The sequence below is a fragment of the Magnolia sinica genome, chromosome 12, assembly GCF_029962835.1.
Source record: "Magnolia sinica isolate HGM2019 chromosome 12, MsV1, whole genome shotgun sequence".
In the NCBI taxonomy this organism is placed as follows: domain Eukaryota; kingdom Viridiplantae; phylum Streptophyta; class Magnoliopsida; order Magnoliales; family Magnoliaceae; genus Magnolia; species Magnolia sinica.
Window position 1 is genome coordinate 30225996 of NC_080584.1, and position 24053 is coordinate 30250048.

At 38.3% G+C, this 24053-nt stretch overlaps 1 protein-coding gene across 2 annotated transcripts in view; it reads left to right on the forward strand.

Moving 5' to 3' along the window:
* LOC131221176 (protein FORGETTER 1) overlaps positions 1-24053 on the forward strand; it is a 171253-nt gene that overhangs the window by 55161 nt on the left and 92039 nt on the right. For both annotated transcript variants that reach the window (XM_058216344.1, XM_058216343.1), the window contains exons 6-10: positions 10534-10715; positions 11372-11449; positions 14497-14629; positions 22842-22902; positions 22991-23072. In XM_058216344.1, the coding sequence (XP_058072327.1) occupies positions 10534-10715; positions 11372-11449; positions 14497-14629; positions 22842-22902; positions 22991-23072 (536 nt within the window). The remainder of the gene's footprint in view (positions 1-10533; positions 10716-11371; positions 11450-14496; positions 14630-22841; positions 22903-22990; positions 23073-24053) is intronic.

Sequence of the window (24053 nt, forward strand, 5' to 3'; positions counted from 1 at the left end):
CTCTTAACATATTGACGCTCTTGTCCTAATCGGTCCATTCTGTCACACAATCCTTTTGATATGTGACATCATTGTACTTTGTGTACATGCTCTCCTAACCCACCCTCCAAAGTCCCTGTATAGGACACATGGTTCTGAATGATGGTATCGGCCCTATGGAAAAATGATACGATACGGCATTGCGCATCGGAATCAGCCATGTATCAGTCAATTTTTTTAAAGCAAAAAAATATGAAAAAATATCAGAAAAATAAGGGAAAAAAAAGAGATATTCATGAATCTATCATATATATATATATATATATATATATATATATATATATATATATTGTAATTTGACCATGTATTAAATGGTGCATCGGACTATTCTTTGGTAAGAATGTTGTCCTGGCGGGTTGATCTACTGTGAGTTCCGGTTTTAGTTTTTTTTTTTTTTTTTTTTTTTTTTTTTTTTTTAAATTATTTATTTAAATTATATAAACTGTTGATATATGTCATGAATTGATATTTGAAATTGAAGCAACTAAGAAATTTGCATCTCCCTATACATGCATTATATTTCAAGTTTCATCATATTAAAAAAAAACAAAAAAAATAAATAAATTGGAAATTGAAGAAAAGTAGTCATGATATTTGAACAAATGTAGCAAAGTAGTATATTTGAAAAAAACAAACATTTTCTGGAATTTTCAGAAAATTTGAAATTCCAAAAAAAAAAAAAAAAATTCATTTTTTATTAGATCTAATCGAAGATGCATCCCCTCTCCAGATCTGTGATCATATTAAATTTTTTTTATTTTAATTTTATGGAATTTACATATTTTTCAACATATATATATATATATATATATATATATATTCCAATCAGATCTATAGAGATTTGATCAGAAATGGGTTGCCTCCATAGATCTGAGATCATATTAAAAAAAAATTGATTTTTGAAAAATATACCAAAATCGGGCATAAATGCTAAAAAAAAGAAAAAACCAAAAATGCTAAAAAAGATATTCAAATCCGGTAGTTTTTGGTAGATCTAGGGGTATAATACACATAGATATGGATTACAACAAGGATCGATAGCCAAAAATGGATTTTTTTAAACCTCTTTTTCGATTTTTTCAAAACCAGCCCCAAACTGTTTCAATCCTTCAAATCGACTGAAATCCGATGTTTTGATCTTCTAAGAAGCTGTTAATGACATCGAAAATCCCTATAGGTTGATGTATTTGACTGATTTCGAGGATTGGATGAGAAATGAGGGAGAAAGAGATCGAAAAGAGGAAAGAAAAGGGACGTTTTTGCCCTTTTTATACCCGTATTGGTCTGACCGATATGGGTACAGCATATTGGTGCTGATACGGACCGATATGGTGTGACCATTTCCGATATGGCCGATATAGGTCTGTATTGCGTATCGTATCGAGCTGATACGGATACGATACACCCGTATTGGCCAATATGATACTGATTTTCCAATCTATGATAGGACACGTCGAATCCTCCATAATCTCCTTGTGCATAGCCCATCCCTCTCTCCTCCTCCCAAATGAAACTACTCATTTATTTGCACTTTCACCTCCACCGGAATGTCAGGCAGCCATTCATGTTCAAATAGCCAGCTCTTGGATGCTCCTTCAGTCAACCACTCCTTGACATGTAATGATAGTTGTTGCACTTGTACCCATATTTATCCCCTCAAGCAACTTCAAATGTTGCCAGCCAGTATTGGGCTGCTGTCTTTCAAACATTTTAGACAACCTGTACAACGAGAGGACAATAGGAATTCAATAGCAATTTTAGAAATATCAAGTACGATCGTTTCAGAAGTTTTTATTTTTTAAAACTAGTTTAATTAATTAATTGTTTTTAAAATTTCAAATCATCAATATTTTTTTAAAATACAAATAGTTGATGGGGTCTCCCTTTACATATTTATTATATACTAATTATTAAGTTCTCTAAAAATTTCAAATTATTTAAATATCTAACTGATAAATATGATTATGATGAATTATCCTTTAGAATGATGCATAAATTCAGTACAAATAATGCACTAATTTGTACACATCATATCTCTATTTAATGATTTTAAAAAATAGTTTTTCTGAAGAACAAATGTTGACAATTTTTAGATTGGCTTACATTCATCAACATATTTGTAGATTGGCCTATTTTTGTAGATCAACATATCATTATTTTAGAAAAGTGTATTTTTAATTATTTTCCATTTTTAAACAAATTTTCAGTAAAAAAGAATGTGCCCAAAGTAGAAAAAGATTTGATGAGGATAATGTGAAGAAGAGATGAGAATATTGAGAGAGAAGGAGGAGAGTTTGGGAGAGATGATATGTGTGAGGCTTGCATGCCCTAACACATAATATTTTATTATGAAAAAGCATATAGTACACTGCAGGGGAATAGGGAAGTGTGCACATGCACTTACACTAAAAGGATACACTATAAATATAATACACTAGCATTCTCTATACTCCCCCTCAAGTTGGAGCATAGATGTTGATCATGCCCAACTTGTCACGAACACGATGAAGAGCATCTCGACTCAAGGATTTTGTAAGAACATCAGCAAGTTGATCCCCAGATCGAACAAAAGGAGTGACAGTTTTCTTAGAAGCAACTTTCTCCCGAATAAAGTGACAGTCAACCTCAATATGCTTGGTTCGCTCGTGGAAAACTGGGTTACGAGCAATATGGATGACTGCTTGGTTGTCATAGTGAACAGGAATAGGACCCGAAGGAGGATAGCCAAATTCTTCAAGAAGATTGCGAAGCCACACAAGTTCACATGTCGCATGAGCCATAGAATGATATTCTGCTTCAGCCGAGGACTGGGCAATAACTGGCTGCTTTTTGCTCTTCCAGGTTATAAGATTGCCACCTAGGAAGGTACAGAAGTCGGATGTAGAGCGGCGAAGTACTACCCGCACAATCAACATCGGAATAGCCCGAAAGATGAAGATGACCATGCAACTGAAAGCGGAGGCCAAGACCTAGGGCTGATTTTAAATACCGAAGTATGCAGTAGACAGCCGTAAGATGAGAAGTACAGGGAGCTTGCATGAATTGGCTAACAACCCCCACTGCAAATGAGAGATCTGGGCGAGTAATAGTCAGGTAAATAAGCCGGCCTACAAGTCGTCGATACATCTCGGGATCAGTAAGGAGAGGACCATCATTTGGTCGAAGCTTCTGTGAAGTATCCATGGGAGTGGTAGCAGGCTTGCACCCTAACATGCCGATCTCCATGAGAAGATCGAGCGCATATTTTCGTTGTGACAAGACCAATTTGGATGATGAGCGAGCAACTTCAATTCCGAGGAAGTAACGAAGAGGACCAAGATCCTTGATTTCAAACTTGGTCTTCAAAAAATCTTTGATCTCCCTCATTCCAGCAGAATCACTCCCGGACAAAACAATATCATCCACATAGACAATGAGAACCATGATGCCCGTCGATCGACGACATATAAAGAGAGAATGATCAGCATGACTACGAACAAAGCCAAAACTCCAAGAGAGCCTGACTAAATTTTTCGAACCATGCACGTGGAGATTGTTTAAGTCCATAAAGAGCCTTCTTCAACCGACATACAAGTGCAGGGTTGTGAGAAGCAACAAAGCCAGGAGGTTGATGCATGTAAACTTCCTCTGTAAGATCCCCATGGAGAAATGCATTCTTAACATCAAGCTGAAACAAGGGCCATGATAAATTAACGGCCAAGGAGAGCACAACACGAATTGAATTAAGCTTAGCCACTGGAGAAAATGTCTCGAAGTAATCCACACCATGAGTCTGGGTGTAACCTTTAGCAACAAGACGGGCTTTATAGCGATCAATTGAGCCATCTGGAAGAAACTTGATTGTATAAACCCATCGACAGCCAACAGGCTTATGGCCTACAGGAAGTGGCACAAGATCCCAAGTATGATTCTTCTCAAGAGCAGACATTTCTTCCATCATCGCCTTTGTCCAATTAGGACTCTGAAGAGCATGTGAGAGAGATCTAGGAATAGTCTGTGATGAAAGGGAAGCTGCAAACGACTGAAAAGACGGTGAAAGATGATCATATGAAACGAAATTACTAATGGGGTGTTGAGTACAAGATCGTGACCCTTTGCGCAAGGCAATGGGAAGATCTAAACTCGAGTTAGGAGAGTCACCTGAACCAACATCCAAAGTAAGCGGAAGGGTAGATGACTGAGCTTGTGAAGATTTATCTCGACGCTGATACACCCGCAGAGGCTTAGGCTCAACCATATCACCAACAGGATGCTGAATAGAGGGGAGAGGAGTTTTCCCATGATTATTAGTGGAAAGAGGATAACAGTTATACTCCCCCTGACGCGCAAGAGGATCACAGAGGGATCTGCCTGGAGAGGAGAAAAAAGAAAGATCCTCAAAGAAGGTGACATCGACAGAGACATATTTCTTGCGAGTCAATGGGTCAAAGCATTTATAACCTTTCTGACTCCGAGTATACCCTATAAAGACACATTTAATCGCCCTGGGACTAAGTTTATCATTACTCCCATCCAAAATTTGAACAAAGCATGTACAACCAAAAACTTTAGGTGGTAGAGGAAATGGGTTATCATGAGGATACAAAATAGTAAATGAAGATTTATAAGACAGAATACGTGAGGGTATACGATTAATAAGAAAAGTAGCAGTTAAAAGAGCATCACCCCAAAAATGTTTGGGTAGATGCATACCAAGTAGAAGGGTGCGAGCAACGTCAAGAAGATAACGATTCTCTCGTTCTGCAATACCATTTTGTTGAGGAGTGTGAGCACATGACGTCCTAGATAAAATACCACGTTCCTGCAAGAAGGACAGAAAGGCAGTAGACATGTATTCTCCCCCATTATCAGAATGGAGGGATTTGATGGAACAATGAAATTGAGTGCACACTTCATGATAAAACACTTTAAATGCATCAAATACTTCACTTTTAGATTTCAAAAGATAAATCCAAGTCATGCGGGAATAATCATCAATAAAGGTAACAAAATATCTAAATCCAAAAGTGGAGGTAACCAGAGCTGGTCTCCAGACATCAGAGTGAACCAGAAGAAAAGGTTGAGATTTCCTCCTAGAAGAGCTAGGAGGAGACGTAGCACGATGATGTTTAGACAATTCACAAATATCACAGCATAATGGTTTAGTGACAGGTAAGGAGGGAAATAAAAGTCTCAATCTAGCAATGGATGGGTGGCCTAAGCGGCAATGCCATCGAGTCATGGACTCTTGATCTAGAGAAAGGGTACTAGAAGCGGCAACAGGTGTATCATCGAGAAGATAAACGCCTCCTCACTCATGCCCCCCACCAATCACTCTCTTCGTCTGTAGGTCCTGAAACAAACAATAAGAAGGAAAGAAGGTGATGGAACAATTGAGTGATTTAGTAAGAGAGCTAACAGACAATAAGTTTAATGGAAAACGAGGCACATGCAATACGGAGGACAAAGACAAGGAAGAAGAGAGAGGGATGGAACCAATCCCAGAGATGGGAGATTGGGTTCCATCTGCGACTGTGACATACTGAGTGGGAGAAGAAGAAGAAGAATAAGAAGAAAAGAATTGCAATTTACCAGTCATATGGGAGGAAGCTCCAGTGTCAATGACCCAGGAGGTAGGAGAGGATGACGCAAGAAGGGCAGTACCTGACTGGGCCGAAGCTGCGTGAGAAGGCTCAGGAATATCCCGAATGTGAAGCCACATAAGGGCATCATATGCCGCCCGAGAAATAATAAGAGACTCCCCTGAAGTAGACTGCTCAGCTGTCGGGGTGGAAGACTGTGTCTCAGAAGCAACAGTGGAAACAACAGAAGCAGCGGATACGTAGGACGACCATGTAGCTGCCAGCAATAATCAATAGTGTGATTAGTTCCACCGCAATGTGAACAAATGCGGGAACCATCACGTCCTCGTCCACGTCCACCACGACCACGAAGACTACGGCCGCCGCGACTGCGATCTAGATCGCGGCCTCTACCACGACCACCAAAACCAGAAATGCGCCCTGAGCTCAAGGATGGTACCCTAAGACCAAGGGAGTACTGATCGCCAACAAGATGTGCCGAACACTCGGGTGGCACAAATGAATGAGAAGGAAGAGTAGAGATCATAGCACGCTGACACATGGCATAGACTGTCGTCAATGGGGGAAGAGGATCCTGCATAACAACCTGATAACAACCTGATCGCGAACTCAACCCAGCAAGGAACTGCATGATACGAGTATCATCCCGTTGCTTATGAGCATGTTCATGATCCTCTTTACATTTGGAAGGAAGAGGTTGATACATATCCAACTCATCCCACATACCCCGAAGCATCGAATAATAGTCTTTTAAGGATCTGGAGTTTTGTTGAAACCGACCAATTTCTTGAATAAGCTGGAATACCCGTGAAAAATTCTGAGATTCCGAGAACATATCATGAAGCGTATCCCAAATGCCTTTAGCCGAGGATAAAAACATCACTGAGTGGCTAATCGAGGAATCCATGCTATTCAACAACCATGCAATAACTTGATAATTCTCCTTTGTCCAAGACTTGTAGGTAACATCTGTAGAGCCTGGGGAATCATCCAAAATATACGACAACTTGTCACGGGCTCCTAAAAATACTTTTACAGATTGTGCCCATTGAAGATAGTTGTCACCATTCAACTTAATGGAGGTAATCTACAAGGGGTTAGATTCAAGAGACCCTATGCCAAGAGATGAGGGCCCTTTGTCAGCCATAATAGAGTCCAAGAGAAATAAACCTATGCCAAGAGATCCCCTATGCCAAGAAAGATTGATTCAAACAACTCTATCTCACTCAATCCTTCAACATAACAAGAGATAAACCTCAAACAAATGTCAATCATCCAAAATACCATGAAACGCAGTCAAATAGGGCCTGACCGCGTGAAAAACGGCCCAGCCACATGCCCATTTGAGGTTAAAAACCTCTCAAACATTGATCTTAAGTAAAAAATCCACCATGGATAGCTTGGGAGGAAGATTTCGGTCTATCTTGAGCAAAGAAACCGAAGAAAAGCTTACCGATTTGAGGTAGATCGAAGAAAAACGGAATCTGGAACCGATTTTCGAATTTCTCTATTTCGCCCAAAATACCATGAAATGAGGTCCAATAAATTCTGAAAAAATCATGACAAATCTTCTAAAATCAAGATCTATCAAACCCCTAAACTTTTAGCTCAAACAGAGTCCATGCGTCCGTACAACGCTGACGTCAGCCGTACGGCTGACGTGACGTGTCGCCTCTCAACCTGTTGGATGCGGAATGCCTTGAACTTGCTCTGATACCAAGTAGAAAAAGATTTGATGAGGATAATGTGAAGAAGAGATGAGAATATTGAGAGAGAAGGAGGAGGAGAGTTTGGGAGAGATGATATGTGTGAGGCTTGCATGCCCTAACACATAATATTTTATTATGAAAAAGCATATAGTACACTGCAGGGGAATAGGGAAGTGTGCACATGCACTTACACTAAAAGGACACAATATAAATATAATACACTAGCATTCTCTATACCCAATCTGTAAATCAGCCTAGATTCATCAACATATAGTTTTTCCACACTTGAATTGGATTTTTTAAGGGTGAAAACAAAAAAATTTCTGGTTTCCCAATTTCTTCCGTTTCCACCTTCAAAATATAAAAAAAAATCTTGCCTCCATGCATGATTTTCATGCATGGATATGAATTTGCAATTGTTTTGTTTCTAATCTATTGCAAATATACAAAGTTAAACAAACGTAATCAAATTTTTTTCACCGAGTGGGGTCTGGGCCATTTGTGCCTCAGATTACGGTTTCTCCTCCAAAATCGTGTTTTGATCCAAAAAAACTCAAGTGGTGTTGTTGAAAATACACAACATACAAAATCCGCCAAAAAAAATCTGGGGCATTTTTAAAAAAATGTTTTTTCTGAGTTTTTCGATTCTCTCCATTTTTGCTGATTCACAGGAATTGTCATGCTAGGTGCGAAATATCACATGTAGTGGTCATTGCTATGCGAGTATTTGAAGGGCAGTCAGATGATATGTCATGATACTAATATTGTTGATATTGATATTGTCGTGATATATCGCACGAAATGATTCTATATCGCCCAACATGGGGAAGTTTTCCGAATACTTTTTAAGTTTTCGTCCCTCACAGGTGAGATACCGATAACATCAGTTGACACCGTTGATACATAGGACACTGCATAGATGTAGTTAACATGCATGGCCCAAATGATATTAACTCAGGCATATGAAATTACTAATGGGAGGCAACAACTCCTAGTTGCATACCTTGAAAGGTTGTGATAAAGTGGCTGAAAGACCCTTAGTTCTCAAAATTCATTGAAACAATTGGAGCTTGTTATGAGACCACATTCTTGTCCTCACAAAATCACTCAAGCGGCCATTTTGGAGTTGCGTGCATGGACAAGAAAGGTTAATGACTAATAAGAGCGCTGGGCATAGTGACGACAACACTCGTGCCTAGCATGGCTGCAGACTGCCTTGGTGTTGGCCTCGAGATAGGAAAAAGCCTTATCCACCTATGGATTTTCATTCTTCTATTTTATTTTATGTTTTTATCAATAAAAGAAACAAATAATAAAACCTGTTTTCTACAAGCAATTGGGGATTATAGGCTCCTTGACTTGAGGCCTTGCCCAATATACTTGGATTTTCTATACTGAAAAGTGGCATCCACGGTTATTAAACCAAGCCATTGGTCTGTTCAATCCATCGTGGATGAGCCATGCCCTGAAATCTCCTGGATTGTAGTTGGTAGAAACTAATCATGGGACAATTTTTCATTTGAGCGTGGACTGTTGCTGCACCTCTTCTTACCTGTTTATTTGTAGCTCACAATTCAAAAGTTTAGTATTTTCCAATGGAGGAGATTCCCAAGGGTAGTGCATCCACATTTAGGCTCAATTGACTAGTGGCCTAGATTATTGGACCACAAGGCACACTTGTCAGATTTGAAACTCATGAGGTTTGCTATAATTCCTCATTGTGTATCATCCATTGTAAGGAGTGATTTTCTTGTGGTCTATATTCAGTGAATACAATGATTCTGGGCTTAAAGAGAATTGAGCTCTCGACCTCAGGAATCCAATTGATGCTCTCCTCATCATCTCCCGATGTATGCAACTTACCAGGAATGAAGGAGAGATTGTGCAGGAGGACAAAATTACCATTATTACAAAGAAGGATGATTCTTTGGGAAGGATGAACTATGTTCTTGTCCTAACCAATGTTTTAAATATCGACGATATCGACTGATATATCCCACGATATATCTTGTATCTCACCTATGTGATACGAAATGCACAGGTAGTGCTGATATAGCTCACATGTTCAATCCAGTGAGCATTTTCAATTTTCGATCCCTTTTTTGTTGAAATTATTTTAAATTAGTGTCAAATGGTTACAAATCCATTGGTTATTCATGTTTTGCATGAAAAATCATGGAGTTGGAGCTTTGATTCCGATATCCATTGGTTCTTCCGGTTCTTCATGTTTTTTTTTTTTTTTTTGAAATTGTCCTTCAACCAACTGTCAATTGAGACTAATTTCGAAATTTGAGTGTAGGTGGTCCGATTTTGGAAAAATTGGAAAATTTCCCAATTTCTCCCAAATTACTTGCAATGTTGCACTACAAATATGAAATCAAGCATGCATGAGGGTTGATCTACTGATTTGTTAAGTCCTTGTCAAAATTTGAAAATAAAAATCATTTTTTAATAAAAATTATTAAAATAATTATTTTTTTTCAAAATTTCCCTTCAACCAGTTGTCAATTGAGACTAATTTCGAAGTATTTAGGAGTGTTTGATGTAATGATCATCACATACACTAGATGTTATGCATTCAATTTGAATATAGTTGCATTAGTTCAGTTAGACAACGCATAACTTAGGACCTTATACAAAGGAAACCTATTACGTACACTTCTTTTTTGAGATGTTATGATTTAAAAGTGTGTATTAAGGTCTCTTTAAACAATCCTCAAAGTTTCATTGAAAAATTCAACCATTTTTTCAATGTTTCCCCATGTTTTTCAAAATGTGTGAAAATTACGCGATACAAACGATATATCCCGTGCGGTAACCGATACATATCTGTATCCCAAGGATGCAATACGTTACATGATACCGATATTTCGAACACTGGTCCTAACCATTGTGCTACAACTTGACCTCTGATTATTTAGCCATTGAAAAATGTAAAGCTTGTACAACCTACTGTTAAAGGATGATTTATAATGTGACTACATTCTTGTAATTTTGTAGATGGAGTGGTAATTTTGCAAATTTCTAGATTTCTAGAACCCCCTAGATATTGTTGAATCCTTCTAGATAGAGTTTAGAAGTCTATATTTACCTCACACATGTACTTATTCATAATCAAGCTATACATTTCTTGTAGATGTGCTGTTGATTTCTTGGTTAGCATGATCTACTGTTTGAAGCATTCTAATTTCTTTGTTGTGCAGTGCATGCTTTGAACAAGCTACCTTACTCTAAGCTTGATTCAAAGTCTGTCGGTGTCCGGGATGGAGTTGTTTTCTTAACATACAGCAGCCTTATAGCATCATCTGAGAAGGGTCGTTCTCGTTTGCAGCAGCTGTTGCAATGGTGCGGGTCAGAATACGATGGTCTTGTGGTGTTTGACGAGGTACGTTGAGGCACTGCAATTTCCTTTGAATGTTTCATTTGTCATGAACCTGTTTTTCTTTTTAATTTTTTGGAACAAGAATCAATTTTTATTAGAAGAGAAACTAAAAAGCAACCACCGGCTAAACAAAAGCCGGGAAACAACAGATACAAGCAGGGACAACAGACACCACCTGGAGACTAACCAAAACCAGAATAATTTAATACAGGGAGACCCAGATAGCAGATCTAGAAGCCCCAGATTTTGCAAGTCCATCTGCTATGTAATTCGCTTCTCTATTTACCTGGGTAAAGGAAATTCGTTTTCCTCTGTACAGGTCTGTTGCTTCCTCTATGAAATGGGCCAGTCTCCATGGAACATTTTCAGAATCAGCCCATTTAATGGCACTATTAGAGTCTCCCTCTACCAATGTTGGCAGAAAGCCTTCCGCTATCCGCTTGACTGACTGCAACAGGGCTGCCGCTTCTGCATGACTGAAGTCTGCATATTTGTCATGAACTTGTTGCACACTCTTTATCTGTTATTGATTGTAATTTACTATCTTTGGCAACTAAATTTGTCCAAATAACATGTTCTCCTTCCCTGACATGAGTTTGGGCACTCTGTTTGCCTTTCACTTCTAAACTTATAGATTTCATGACTTGATTTGGTTGTAGTGCCACAAAGCCAAAAATCTGATTCCTGAAGCTGGAGGGCAATCAACTCGAACGGGTGAAGCAGTTCTTGAGATCCAGGTTGATGCTTTGAATGAACCATTGGAACACAGATTATTCACTTTTATTTTCCTTGCAGTTAATACTGTGAAAATTTTTAGTTCTATTTTCTATCTTTGTAGAAATTCTCAGCAAGTATCATGGACCATTATGGGGCTTATCATTTTTTGTTGAGGAAATTTATCTTGGATTGTTCATGTCACACCTTTAATGGTAATATCGCAAATGGATACCATGGTGACAAATATGCCAAGAACAAAAAGTTTTGGTTTCAACATAGAGTTCCTTTTGAACCATCTTCAGAAGATCCATGAAATGGCACAATACATTAGAGGTGTGACCTAAAAGGTAAAGCCAATTGTATCAATTACAAACGTGTAGCTGACTCCGAAGGATGATGAGATATGTTTACGGTTGTACTCTATAATGTTTTCTCATTTGGGAACTTACAAAGAGAATGAGAAACATCTTTAGTCTTGGACATAGTGTGCAAGACATAAATGCCACAAAGCAGGTACCAGTGATTGATGATGAGGCCGGGGAGGCAGCAAGCAACACAGCTTTGTGCCGTTTCAAGACGGAGATCTGCCTCTCTGGCCTCATCATCAATCACTGGTAACTGCTTTGTGGTCTGTAATATGATGGTAATGATGGTAGCTGTTATGGCCACTGTTACCATTACAGAATACCTTGTGTGCAAGACATAATGCCACATAGCGAGTACTAGTGATCAATGTTGTCAAATGGCACAAGAGATCCCATGCGACTGAAGGGGGCTATGCGCTTATGTGATGGCATAGACCCCCAAACATTTTTTTTTTAAAAAAAAAAAATAAAAAAAAGGGGAAAATTCGAGGAACAATGGAAAAGAAAATTATGTGAAAATACTACAGGTGAAGGGAGTTGTTTTTTAAAATTATTTTTTAAAAGTTTTGTTAGGCTATTAGATTATATCTAGTCAATTAATAACTACTCAATGAATGCATACTAAAAAATGAGAGAGAGAGAGAGAGAGAGAGAGAGAGAGAGAGAGAGAGAGAGAGAGAGAGGGGAACACGCAACACCACTTTGAGCTGTTTCAAAGTGGAAATCTGCCTCCACTTTGAGCCGTTTCAAAGTGGAAATCTGCCTTTCTCAAGGTTCAAAGGGTATAGGAGCACGAGTCGACTTGCTACAGATGATGATGATCATTAGCCAGGCATCATCAATTATGCCCTGTATCGGTGAAAGATAAGCAATATATGATGGCAACATCATCAACATTATCCAGGCATCATCAGTTATCATAATTTGGACATCACCATCACGATCTGAGCATCATCATCTTGACAACAACATCATATTCATCATCATCACCAAACATCACCATTTGGGCATCACATAATAATCATCCCCACCATTATAGTGAGAATCTAGGCATCATCATCCTCGTCATCTGCGAATCATGGGTATGTGGGAGGGAGGGACCAAAAGTGCAAATCTTTTCTTTTTATTTTTTATTTTATTTCTTTTATGTGGGATTCAATTGGGCCCTAAGGTCTACATATCCTTTTCACCACAACTTGATTGCAGAAATGGGTGGAAAGCATAAAAACAACTTTTATGCGGCAACCAATCGGGCCCTAAGCTCTTCAGATCCTTTTCACCACCTCGATCCGTGATCTCGAGGTCCTTTCATCCTCCTTTCATGCCCTACAACTGCCATCAATATTCCCCTTATTGGAACTGCATCTGTTTGATGTAGCACATGGCTGAACGATCTCAATTGGCCCTCCATTGTTCTATTTTCTATTCCAGTTGCTCTTAAGTTACTTTTGATGTCCCTTATGCTCGATTATATACTTCCTAGTTTTTCCCACACATCCATCTGAATATACTCATCCTCTGCTCATGTTGCCTAGGGTAGCCCATTAAGGTTGTGAATGGTTCGGGTCAGCTTGTTGGGTCTTTGGGTCTGGCCCACATGGGTTGGGTTCTGGCCAAGACTACTAGTCCCATTGGGTTGGTTTGTCTAACAGTTCGAGCATGATCAGAAGGCAGGTCGAGCATCAGTCAAGATTATTGGTCTGTTAGGTTGAGTTGGGCTAGGCTGGGGCTGTGGAATTATAAGGTATAGTGATGACAATATGCATCACATACTGTTAAGATATATGTAGATAATGGGTTGGGGTTGGGCATAGGCCTAAAAGATTTGGACCATTCTGGGTTCAGATAGGGCTTGAGCTTGGGCTTTATATTTTTGGTTCATGTTTGCACTTTCGTTGACCCGGCCTAGAATTGGCCTGTTGGTACTCTAATTGTTGGATAGCTATCTTATGGACTTTGATTTAATTTAATTTTCATAGGCATGTGGCAATCAAAATGAAAGAAAGTAAAAAACAAAAAGTGCATTAGTGAACTGAATGCATGTAAATCTGCTGAAGTGAAGCAATTCTAGGCAATATATGCAGGATCTAGCAGTTCATGACCTGTATTGGTGAAAGGGAAGCAATTTAAGTGAAAGGAAAAAAAAAAAATGTTAATATCTTCCCCAAATTGGTGGCAGCGACTTTGATCTAAGGTTCCAACGTTTTACTGAAGCCCCCCCAACTGAAATGCATTCCTGACATTTTAGAACAGTTAAAAAATAATCTTAAAGCACTAGCCATGGAAGTTTCTCAATGATGTATGACTATGAGAAACTGCCCCAAACCTCTAACCTGGGGGAATACGCGAATTTTTCTTTTGTTGGAGAATGTGATGGGTTAGGTCAGAGATGATGGTAAATGATGCAAGCATTCTGCTCTGTTCTGTTGATAACTACCTTTATTCCTTCATTTTTGGTTGAATTAGTGCATTCAATGGATCTTAGAGTTAGGTCTGGGAGTCGAGGGCGAGTCAAGTAGCTTGGTGTGTCCCATCAACAGATCTGTTCTACTAGGACAATACTTGCTGAGTACCTCCCATTTTACAAAAATATGCCTTTTGAAACTTTTATCAATGCAGCATTTATTTATGTGAAAAGTACATGAGGTATGAGGCTAGTATGAATTTTCATCGAGTATTAATTTCAACTTTTGACATAACAGGCCCGCTTACCTCAAGCTCGTGTCATCTATTGCTCAGCAACTGGTGCATCAGAGCCACGCAATATGGGTTACATGGTTCGGCTTGGACTTTGGGGGACGGGAACATGTTTCTCTAATTTTCATGAATTCCTAGGTTTGTTTTTGTTCTATGGTACTATGCCATATTTCTGATCCCTTGTTACGTGTTTTGCCATCTTTCTGCCTTATTGACCTGTATCCTTATGTTAAACGTTCAGATGTAGTTTTCTTGTACAGATGCCCTGTTAATTAAGTTGCAGTCTTCTTATACATTCACTCAGCTTCAAGTTGGAAAATTATGGAGTTTTTATTCAGTATATGTGGCGTTATTCAAATGAGAAAGATATGCTAGAACAAGAGATTTCTGGTTTTTCTCAGTTGAAACGTAGGTCAAGTGTACCAGAATGCTTGTAGGTTGACCATCTCCCTTTGGAATGGTAGTGCAAGTGCATCAGAAGGCTTGTTGTTTGAAGGAAAGCCCGGTTGGCGAAACCATTATTTTCTAGCTGAGCCAAGCACCTTCCTCTTGCCATTCAAGAACACCTTGACCAGAGAGCTCAATTTATCTTGAAATGTTCTGTTTGTTGAGTTCATACCACATTGGCCAAAGCCAGCCTCTACCGTCTTTCCTTTTGGGCCTTTACAGCCTTCATGCCATGCCTGAAAGAACTTGTCTATCTACCGGGGCATCACCCAATTGACCTTCAAAAGGTTGAAGAAACTCCATATAATTGACGAAAATCCACAATGCATTAGTTGGTGGTCCAATGTATCTGCGCCCCAAAGGCACAGAATACGCACTTTAGGGATAATCATCTGTTTGCTTGTTAAGTGATCAATGGTTAGCCAGATTTAGAAAAGCTAAGATAGCTAGATTGAGAAAAGGCTTAACTGATCATTTTTTGATGTACTTCCTGATCAGTATATTGAGAAATGGCTTAAGATAGCCAACAGAATCTCCAAGTATCCATGCAAAGCATTACACAATTCTTCTCTTTTTGGAAGGGCAATATGGATGAAATTGACTGATAAAAAATACATACAGAAATACATACATACATGCTGACACATCCCAACTGTTCCCTGTGTTGTGGCCAACCTGTGTTTTAGGTCAGCCTGAACAACTTGAGAACTTGCTTCCAGATTTCTGTCTCAATTCATGATACAAGAATAGATGATTGATAGACTCCTCACTCATGTACATTATGCATATATTTGTGATCATCATATTCCTTTCCCAGAGCTGATCGATAGTCACCATTCTTCTCTTCGCTGCCAAAGATCGGCCTGTGAATCACCAAATTTGGGCCTCCGGATTCAATTGAGTTCCTCCTTCCCTTTTCAGCACCTGGTAGAATGGTTTAACTGAGAAAAAAACATTCTTCTCATGAGTCCCATGCGTCTTTGGAATAACTGTGATTGAACGAACTCTTCCATTTCCTCATCCGCAAAATTCTGCCAGAATCTTGGCATCCACAACCAGCCTCCTTCTCTACTAAAACAAGATGAAATGCTTTAGTTTTTATCAGCTGTAAGGCCATTAAGTCTACTATGCTCTTCAGAAAGTAGATTCCTACCAAGCAAAGTATCATCCCAAAATTTTATACGTGCCCCATCTCCAACTTCATAGAACACCCCTTTTAAAATTCCTGCTACTCCCCCATCATCGCTTTCCATGCCACCGACACTGTATATGTCAGTGTTACAAGTAGCTACGCTTTGCAGTTGGTAGCTTATGTTATATAGCGTAGCGTAACCTTAATGATACACAGTGTTTGAAATATTGGTATCATGTTACGTATCGCATTCTTGGGATATGGATACATATCAGTTATCGCATGGGATATATCGGTTGTATCACGTAATGTACCAATGTTGTTGGAAACACTGGGAAATTGGTCGAATTTTTCAATGAAACTTTAGTGATTGTTAAAAAAAGACATCAATACACACTTATAAATCAAAATATTAAAAAATAACTAGTGCACATAATGAGTTTTCTTTATATGGAGTCCTAATCTTTGCGTTGTCTAACTGAATTGATGCAAGTATAGTCAAAGTCTATTCATATAATTTATAAATGTAAGTAAACGCGTGGAAACACAAGCAATACATTAAAAAATGAAAGAAGAATCACTAGATTGGGTTACATACATGTTTGAATTTATGTTTGGACGCAAAGATTTCAACCAATTTGCGAGAAATTGAGAAATTTTGATATTTTTCAATTTTCATCAACTCTGCCCATCTCCTCCAAATCTCGAAATTGAAGCTCCAAATATATGATTTTTCATACAAAATATGAAAAAAGCATGGATTTATAACAATTTGACACTGATTTAATGTGATTTACAGAAAAAAGGATTGAAAATCGAAAATGCTCACTGGATCAAACATGTTGGATATATCGCACTACTTGTACATTTCGTATTGCACAGGTGAGATCCAAGATATATCGTGGGATATATCAGCCGATATCGTCGATATTTAAAACATTGATGCTACATAGCTCATGATGATAGCTTATCTCTCATGTAGCCTATGCTACATGCTACGCAGGTCACATTACATGCTATTTCTATCAATCGAGGGACCACACTCTCAAAACGTGGATCCCATTCAATCACGTACTATACTTAGTGACGCAAGGAAGGATGTGAGGTCGTGCACCGTCTTCCTCAAGGGGATAACTGTTCCGAATCCATGGAACTTCTTTGGACTCCTCACAGAGACTTCTCGAATCCACGAGAAAAAAAAAACAAGCAAAATAGAAATAAATTCTATAAAATTCGTAATTTGATTAATGATTAATTGTCTGATCTTTATGTGTTCCTATGTGTTCCTATTACCCCATTAATATAGAAAAAAATAATAATTCGTAATTACCAAAAATAGCAAAATTCTAATTCTAATAAAATTCTTCTAAAACATAATTTCTAAAAATAAAAACTCTAAATGAACTTTTGCTAGAAGAGCCCTAACATGATTGCAAGTTGTTTCTAAAAGAAGAAAAATCTAAAACTCTAAAAATGAGATAATATTAAAAAAGTTGGAATTACTAAAAATAATAATTTTTCCCTAAAAATTCATTTTTGAGCTGAAGGTGCGCGTTTTCTAACGAAACGGATAGATGCGACCCACCTTGTGGGTCGGTTCACCTTGGATGGCTCGTTTCAGTAAAGATCGATAGTTTGTGCACCCTGTAACGATACCTGGATCAAAAGTTATGGTCAATTTACAGTCCACCTTCTTTTGGCCCAACCATTCTAGGAACGTATCTTTGACACGTTCTACATCAGACCCCTCCACTTGAAAAAAACTTGTCCTCGAGTTACCTAAGGGACTTGGCTCACGATTTTACATGATTGCAAGTTGTTTAACATAGGCATGTTCAGTTATGAGAGACTGTCCCTCCACTTTAGCAGTCTTTGGGTTGGTTCTCCGTTCTTATAGGGGCCATATATCCGCCACTGATTAATCCTGTGGCTTGTCACAACTCCGTTTCGATGCGGTCATCTTTTGCCGACAAATAATAGGATTCCTCTGTCTAACCCCTTATTGATCGGCTATCCTGCCAATAATTTTGATTTTGTTGGAAAAATACCTGATCGTAGTTGTTAGGGAGGAATCACATGCGCAACAACTGCTTCATTCGCGACCACGTGCGGATTGACGCATTCATCTGTCTCGTCTGCTTGAGTTGAAATTGCTCCCACCAAGCTGAAGCTCCACCCTTCAACTCGTAGGCTACAAGCTTGACCTTCTTCGCTTTAGGGATTTCCATATACTCGAAGAATCGCTTAACTTTAGAAAGCTAATCAAGGAAATCCTCAATGTGAAGTTAGCCATTGAAGCTAGGAAGATCGACCCTCGTCTTGAAATCTCGATCTGTCTGATCTATCCGATCAATGCCTCGTCCATGATATTGTGGAATCATGTCATTGGATCCCACATTCTCAAGATTGATCTTGTGGTTCACTGATAGCATCATCTTGTGAGCAATGTGATTACGAATTCTAGTGCCTACACGAACATGTAACTGCTCTACGACCTCCGTCAAGCGATCAATGGAAGCCTGCAGCCCTTGCATGATTTGCCGATTCTATCGCTGCGTTGCTTTAAAAGCCGCCGTTGTTGAAGGAAAATTCCCTGGAGCATCGTCCATGAGATTTTTGTCCGACCCGTCGTTAGAAGCCATCGATCCGAGGAAAAGCCTCACTCTGATACCAAACTAACGCATGGAAGGATGTGAGGTCAAGCACCGTCTTCCTCAAGGCGATAACTGTTTCGAATCCATAGAACTTCTCTAGACTCCGCATGGAGACTTCTCGAATCTATGAGAAAAAAACAAGTAAAATAGAAATAAATTTTATAAAATTCGTAATTTGATTGGTGATTAATTGTTTGATTAGTATGTGTTCCTATTACACCATTAATATAGAAAAAAACAAAATTCGTAATTACCAAAGATAACAAAATTCTAACTCTAATAAAAATCCTAATTCTAATAAAATTCTTCTAAAACATAATTTCTAAAAATAAAAATTCTAAATAAACTTTTGTTAGAAGAGTCCTAACATGACTACAAGTTGTTTCTGAAAAAGAAGAAAAATCTAAAACTCTACAAATAAGAAAATATTAAAAAATTCGGAATTACTAAAAATAGTAATTTTTCCCTAAAAGTTCATTTTTGATCTGAAGGCGCACGTTTTCTGACGAAACGGATAAATGCGACCCACCTTGTGGGTCGGTTCACCTCGGTTGGCCTGTTTCAGTAAAGGTTGATAGGTTGTGCGCCCCATAAAGATACCCGGATCAAAAGTTATGTCCAATTTACAGTCCACCTTCTTTTGGCCCAACCATGCTAGGAACGTATCCGTTGCACGTTCTACATCACTTAGGTTGTCTATTTTAGGAATATAATTAGTTTCCTTCATTATCCTTGAAATTAGGGATTGTCATCACCCAAAATTATGGGTTAACATATACCATGTATAGCATTCTGTAATCTGTTTAAGAGGATGGAATCTCATAATGAGGACTGCCTAAATTAAACCAAAACTTGATTTCAAGATCTCAGCAATTCTGATTTCTATAGAAATATCGATTTCTCATTGCAACATTAAAATCAAATAATGTCTTCAATGCTTTGTTACATTTTTATATTTTAACTAAAAATTAATTAATCTTTTCAATGCTTTTAGGAAAATAATATATTACAATATTAAATCAGTTTCGTTGCTCTTTCTTTACCTTTATTCTTAACCATTGCCCTTTCCTATTACTTTAGCTTGCACCAAATATCATGAAATTTTGTTAAATTTCGTTATTAATCAGTCTAATTTGAAGTAGAATGTCATGAAGTTGGTGCAACCAAGCGTAACCATGTTCCATGATTAAAAATCTGGAAATAGTGTGTAGCTACGCACTATCTAGCTTGTGCCTCACACTTCAAAGGGGCAAACGCTATGCTACATGCTGTTCACTATTTAAAACACTGAAATATGTATGTATCTATATATTAAACCTTTTTGCCTAAGTCTTGTGGTAATGAGCAACATCATTTGTATTATTGATTGGCTACATTTATAATAGAATAGGTGAGATTCTTCTATTTAGTCTACACGCCTTTTGTGCTCTATTATCTGCATTTATAGAAGAAAATTGGGTAGATGCTTCAATTCTCTTCATATGCTTTTCCATCTTAGCATGTGAATGACATGCCTCTTTGTGGTTGCACTAATTGAGAGGAACACCTGATATATTGGAGAACATATATGACTTCTCCATTTGGATTCCTTTGTTTTATCAAGCCTCCAATTATTTCTCTGTTAACCTTGTTATAGGCAACCCTTTTGACTCATTGGATGTTCCAAGGATAAAAACGGCAAGTTGCTTACAATACAGATTGTGATTTGAATGAGTAATCTGATTTCTCTACCAGTTTTGAAGGACACATATGTAGATTATATCAAGCCTCCGATTATTCCACTGTTAACCTTGTTATAGGCAACCCTTTTGACACATTGGATGTTCCAAGGATAAAAATGGCAAGTTGCTTACAATGCAGATTGTGATTTGAATGAGTAATCTGATTTCTCCACCAGTTTTGAAGGACACATGAGTAGATTTATGCTGTTATTTTCCATAGAAATCCAACTTGTGAAGATTATATTCCATTTTTCAACACGATCCATTTGTAGATGGAGCTTCAACAGCAGCTAGATCTAGAGGGAAGTTGAGAGCATTACATTCTTTGTATTTTTATGATGGTTATGAATTGTTCATTTTATACCACAAAGTAATAAGTTTCACTGGAATTGGACGAAATATATGGTTTCTGGAGATCATCATCATCAATCATCTAAGTCATATCCCAACTGATTTGGGTCAGCTACATATCCTATTTGGCCATTCTACTCTACCAAGGATCATATACTCAGATAAATCATGGGTTGTTGAGTTGTTTCATATCACCTCCGTCCATGTCCTTGTGGGCCTTCCCCTTGCACTTTTAGACCCCTCAACTTGAACCAATTCACTCATAATTGATGCGGTTCTGAGTGTACTTTCCCTCATTTTTTTTTAAAAACCTATTGGTGTTGCTCCTATGTTCCCTCAAATGCATTCATTTCCAATTTTACTGTTCCTTGTCTCGCCACTTATCATTCTCAACGTCCTCATTTCAGCTATGCACATCCTATGAACATGTCGTTGCTCGACTGCCCAACATTTTGTCCCAGAAAGCGTGACTGGTCTTATAGCTATCTTATAAAAATTTCCCTTCAATTCATTGGTATACAATGATCACATAAGACCCTAGAGGCACATCTCCACTTCATCCATCTGGCTCCAATTCTATGAGCAACATCCTTAATCTCTCCGCTCTCCAAATTAGCAACCCAAGCTATTGAAAATGGTCATTTTGTGGTGCTTCATGGTCAACAATCTTTAATTGATTCCTCATCTCTGCTCCTATTGTTACTAAATTGAATTTCATATGCTTTCTTTTAGTACGAGTAATTTTAAAACCTTTAGATTCTGCATCTCTTTATAGTTCTAGTTTATGTTTAACCCCTTCCTTGTCTTGGGTCCTTGCTCTTGCTCCGGTGGTAGTCTCGTAGGAGTTTCAACACCTGGTCAAGGGTTCGAGTACCCATAAGTGGTGAAATCCCACTACAGTGTGAGTGTGTGGCGGCGTGTGCGTGCATGTGTTAAAAAAAAAAATAAAAAAAAATTTTAAAAAACAAAAAAAAAAACACCCTTGTCTTGTCAATTAAAACACTGTCATCTTCAAACAACATACACCAGGGTACCTCATCTTGTAAATGCCTTGTGAACTTGTCCATAAATATGCAAAAAAATATGGGCTCAATGCTGAACCCTAGTGGAAGCCTACAATAATGTAAAACGTTCTTGTCTCTCCACTAGTGGTCCTCACATCGTTACCACTCTCTCATACATATCCTTAATCATGTCAACGTATCCTCTTGAAACTCCTTTTATCCCCCAATACCTACCAAATCAAATCTCCAGCCACCTTGTCATATGTTTTTATTTTTCATTGAACAGTGCCTATTATATTCTTTCTCTAAGTCAATAAAGACCATGTGGAGATCCTTCTGCCCCTTATATTTCTCAAACAACTGAGCAGGAAAATATCCTCAATAGTTGACCTTCCTAACACGAATCCAAATTGATCTTATGATACATTCATCTCATGCCTTAATGTTTGCTCCATCACTCTCTCCCAAACTCATGTTGGTTTTGGAGATAACCCAATTATAACTAAAGATACTAGTATACAATCATGGTTGGTTTTTCCTTGATAATTTATTAGGCAAATACACCAATTTCCATCCGTCTGTAGTATTTTTGCTCATTTGCTGGTGTCGTGTACAGTTATTTTGGCATATGTTCATGCTTATGTTGTTCAAGTATGGTTAAATGGCTGGCTAGGCTGGTTCAAAGCATGCGCATGTTCAGCCCATGAGCTAAGGACCTTTGTCCTGGTCCAGACCAGCTTTAATCTGGCTTATCCTGGCTTGGCCTGCCATCCAAAACACTCATACTACTAAGTCATGCTGGGCATGGCCTAATTCTTAGGCCTTTGGGTGGATGGGAACTCATATCCAGGGAAATTAACTTTTACACCTAAACTTGTGACCAGGTCCAACACACGGGCCATGATGCTCGGCCTAAAGCCAGCCCGGAGTTTTCTGGACTCAGGCTGGCTGCTGCAGCATGGCCCCTTTGCATCTCCACATGTAACTATGCTCTTGTTCTTCCAAATCAGTTAAATATGATGGTTTCTGGATTACCTGCAGGGGCTCTTGATAAAGGTGGTGTTGGAGCACTAGAGCTTGTTGCCATGGACATGAAGGCAAGGTTAGACAGTTTAACTATTATCTCTCAGAGTTCTTTTCAATGTCAAATTAATCATATCTAATTATTTTTGCCACTTCACCTTGTTCAGGGGTATGTATGTATGTCGTACACTCAGCTACAAAGGAGCAGAGTTTGAAGTTATTGAAGCCCCATTAGAAGCAGAAATGATGGTATGGTGGTCCTTTTCTGCTATGGCTGAGGTTAACTGTATAAGAGTTCAGTGCTTTACCATCAGTTGGTTTTGCCACTCTTTATTAATCAAAAGGCATCATGGAAGATAAATGAATTTCCCTTCTATTTCTTCTCTTCCTTTGCTTCTTTGCCAAAAGATTTTGAAAGTCATTGTTGACTCTGTTGTTTTTTGCGGGTACCTTGTTCAATGTATGTTTCTCAGTTAACTCTTTCCAGTTTCACATACTGGGTGATGCTTAGGTTTCTGTCTTGTTCATGGCCTTAGGTGACTGCCAACAACTTCACTAACTTAGAATGTTTGGATTGGCAGGATTGGTAGCTTCTCCTTAATTTTTTTCCAGTAACTTTTCAATATAGTTTTCTGCTCACAAGCTACACCTGTTGTTAGTTGTTACTAAGTACTATCGGATGCTGGGTGATATTTGTGCCCAGACCCTAGGTGCTCAATCTTTTACCTTATGTAATTCATTGTGTCAGAGAAGGAGCCTCTGTAATTTCGGAAGCTTGGACTCTTCAATAAAAGCAAAGACTAAATTTTTGGAAACATTTGGATAATACAAAGGAAATAGTTTGTGCATCTACAGTGTGTACAGAGTCCCCGCGTACATATCTTCTGCCATCCAATAATGGTGGGCAGAAGTCTTAACATGCATTTCAAAATGGGAGTTGAAAAGTTATCATTTTGAAATAATAGCTACTTCCCCAATGACTTTAGTTGTGGGGGATAATGTGCACAACAACTCTTGGTGATCTATATGCATTAAAGTCTCATAACATGCGTGTTTGGTTATTCTAGAATGTTTGGTTGTTCTAGAATTGTTCAAGTGCTCAATGTATCTGAATCAGTTTAATGGGAAAGAGAAAAATATAAGTATTGCTGTCTCTTTACTTTAGTTGTTTTCTTGGAAGACTGAGGATCGACATATGTAAATAGTTGTTCCTCGAACATAGCCAACACG